Source organism: Coccinella septempunctata, chromosome X (assembly GCF_907165205.1).
Source record: "Coccinella septempunctata chromosome X, icCocSept1.1, whole genome shotgun sequence".
NCBI lineage: Eukaryota > Metazoa > Arthropoda > Insecta > Coleoptera > Coccinellidae > Coccinella > Coccinella septempunctata.
The window spans coordinates 8,633,672-8,636,877 of record NC_058198.1 but is presented as its reverse complement, the minus strand read 5'-3'; the positions used below and the strand labels follow the sequence as shown (position 1 = coordinate 8,636,877).

General features: G+C 29.6%; 1 protein-coding gene across 1 annotated transcript; it reads left to right on the top strand.

The window, feature by feature from the left end:
• Nucleotides 1-1,619: 1,619 nt before the first annotated feature.
• LOC123321580 (U-scoloptoxin(16)-Ssd1a-like) lies at nucleotides 1,620-3,206 on the top strand. Its single transcript, XM_044909250.1, has 3 exons — nucleotides 1,620-1,816; nucleotides 2,815-2,935; nucleotides 3,039-3,206. The coding sequence occupies exons 1-3, from the start codon at nucleotides 1,723-1,725 to the stop codon at nucleotides 3,148-3,150; spliced, it is 327 nt and encodes a 108-aa protein (XP_044765185.1). The 5' UTR covers nucleotides 1,620-1,722; the 3' UTR covers nucleotides 3,151-3,206.

The window sequence follows — 3,206 nt, the reverse complement described above, 5'->3', positions numbered from 1 at the left end:
TTTGGAATCTGATTCGACTCAATGAAATAATTCAGGCAGTTTAAAAACGGTACATCAAGAGGCATTTTTTTTTGTCATGTTCGTCAAAAAAAGTTGAATAAAAACAAAATAGACAACTTTTTTGTTCGACAAAATGGCAACAAATTACACTTGACATTCCATTTCTTAACTATCTGAATTATTTCATTGACTTCGATTTCATTATCAAATTTCATTTGAATTTATTTGGATAACAACTTTCTTTTTTGAGGTCATGACATGACCTGACTCACTCCTCATAAAGTTGCGAACTTCAGATATATGAAATAATTCGTGTCGTTAGAATATCAATAAAAATTTCTGTATATGAAAGAGCTGATACAAAAAATAGGCTTGAAGTAAATCTCATATCATTAATTCTGATGCTTTTTTTTAAATCGGAAATTATTTCCTTGATGAAAGTGACCAGGTGTGTATAAAAAATATGGGAGAATATTCTAATTTCATATTGAGTGAGTTTTATCTGAAAATTATTACGGATTTTTCTCTCCCAAAATTCGATATAATTATATACCCAAAAAAAAATGAAGTTTTTTATTGGAAATGCCTCTGGTTTAGAAGTTATATACTTTTTGATAAAGCAGTTTTTTGAGAGTTTTTGACAAATTAATAATAGCGAAACAATATGTATGAACCTTGTTTTTGAACCTATAATAGATTCCTGCCTCAGATAATAATCAAAAACTTCCCAGATCAATTCCATAAACAATTTTCAAAAATTATGTTTTGTGCTTATTGAAGCACAAAAAGCACAAAAGAGTAAAATAATAATTTTCAAGAAAAAAAAGATGTGTGAAATATTTTGCGTGAAACTTTCAATCGGAGTTCAAAATTGGATATGCAAGTAGTATTATTGTAAAAATTGGCAAATGCAATTAAATCTTGTTGAACAAATCTTAAGCTGAATAAGGGTACCTATCATTTTTCTTTCAAACCCCATAATAGAAAAAATTGAGTATGATAAAAAAATGAAAAAGGACCAATTGAATTTTATTCATTTAAAAAAAAACACAAAAATCGAAACAGCTACTTGAAACAATATTCGTATACAGCTTTATCCCTGTCATCCTCAACATTATTATTAAAAATTTTTAGGAAAAACACACAGGTATGCATATTTTGCATACTCAATTATTCTTTTGAACACTTATATGCAGAAAATTTCTTTTCCTGAAAAAAGGCAAGCTTTGAATGGAGTTTAATATTCACCTCTACAAAAATTTAACTGTCCAAGGTTAATTTTCAAAGTCGAATTAAAAATTTTAGAATCTACCAGAAAACGTGTAATTTTTCGAACGCCTAATATACTTTTTCATGTTCTGTGAAATGATGCCATCTTTTTCGAAACAAATACCATTATTCTATTCCGTTAGCAATTCGCCAGCCCACCTTTAACCTCACAGCATCTTCAATTAGATGTGACGAAATCCTCTCATCTAAATTGGATGTGGATAATAAATATTCTCGTCTAATGTTAGGCTCTTTACACAACCAATTAGAGATTGTCATAAATGAACCCTGGTATTGACTGTGATCGTTGCGGATTTACCAGTATGTTAATTTTTAATACGAATTACACAGATGTGTTTTCTGCTCGTTGCCTATCCTGTTTCATCCTACTCCCCATCTCTGGTATAAAAATAACCAAACATTGGGTGAGCATTTTGAAGTGAAATACCGAAGATGAAAGTGCTATTTCTCTTATTCTTCCTGTGCTTATCAACTTATGTTAATGCATGGGTTGCGAGAGGTCAAACTGATAGTGAAAAATTGAAAGGTACTCCAATTCAAATCTTATCCAAAAACAAATTTGAGAGTCATAACAATTCCAGTTTGTGAATCCTAACATGAATTCCTTCTTTTTCCATCTGATTCCTGACACTGTCACTTGGGAGAATCTGCTTTTCTGTCCATTCTTCATTTTCTTGAACTTATCCAAAAAAATTCAAAGTATATAATATGTATTTCCATTTTGTGAATTCCGACATGAATTCCTTCTTTTTCCATCTGCTTCCTGACTTTTCCAGTTTCAGGAAGTTTCTGCTGTTTTTTTCTACATTTTCTTCATCTCGTCCTAATCTTATTAAAAAAAAAAGTTTAAGGTACCTATAATATTCTCAGTTTGTGAATTCTGTTTCCATCTGCTTTCTAACTTTTCCAATTTCAGAAAACAGCTTCTGCTACCCTCTCAATTTCTTAAATAACTGCACGAATTTAAAATAGTTTTTAGTTTTTGTGAAGAAAGTTTTCTTTCATCGTTCATTAATTTTCGATTGGAAGCTTAAACATATCAATTCTTGAGTATCGAGGTATGAAATAACAGAAAATAATTCATTTTGTTGAATTTATTAAATCTCAAAGATCAAAATTTCTCCAACACAGAAAATGCCGAATATATGTGCCTTGCTTTGTTCAATTACTCAAAAATTTTCAAAACCTTACAGATATAAAAAAATTTCAAAAAACATTACTAAAACTCCTGATGTATATAGAACCATATTCCATAAATATAATTAATCAATTAAACATTTCCTTGTATAGTTACTACTGCATTTATTTTAGTTGTTAAGCAGTGTATTTGTGTTTGCCAGTTTTTGTTTACAGAATGTAAATTTTATTCATGAAAATAAATTCTAATTGCTAATTAATTATCAAGCTTCAGGTGAGATAAATCAATAGGTATCGACTCCTGTACATATTTTCCAATTAGTTTTCATCATATTTATTCATAGTTTCCATAATGAACAAAAATTACGAGATTCAATATGTTTTAAGGACATCCGAATCAATGTTGGACTGAGGATCTGGGCTATATTGAAAGTGGTGTGACAAAAAGGTTACCAAAACAATGTGCTGAATTGTCTTGTGGTAAAAATGGAGAATACACTATCACTGGGTAATACTTCTCATATGAAATTTCTATAAGAAATATTTTCCTTACTTCAAAATATCTGTTTTTTCTCCTTTGAATTAGATTGACGTATTTCTCTGTTTTATAGCTGTATTTCTGTAAATGTTGAACCACCATGTACAGTGGAAAAAGGAGATCTTTCGAAGCCATATCCAGATTGCTGCTTCGAAGTGAAGTGCCCTAAGAAATCTAAATTATAACATGTTTTTTATAATAATGTTTATGAACACAATTTCGAAATATAATTTGAATGAGT

Excerpts from the sequence above, each read along its gene's own strand:
- LOC123321580 (XM_044909250.1), top strand. The coding sequence starts at position 1,723 with ATGAAAGTGCTATTTCTCTTATTCTTCCTGTGCTTATCAACTTATGTT. Across the intron at positions 1,817-2,814 it reads TGATAGTGAAAAATTGAAAG|GACATCCGAATCAATGTTGG; the intron begins GTACTCCAATTC and ends ATATGTTTTAAG. Across the intron at positions 2,936-3,038 it reads GGAGAATACACTATCACTGG|CTGTATTTCTGTAAATGTTG; the intron begins GTAATACTTCTC and ends TCTGTTTTATAG.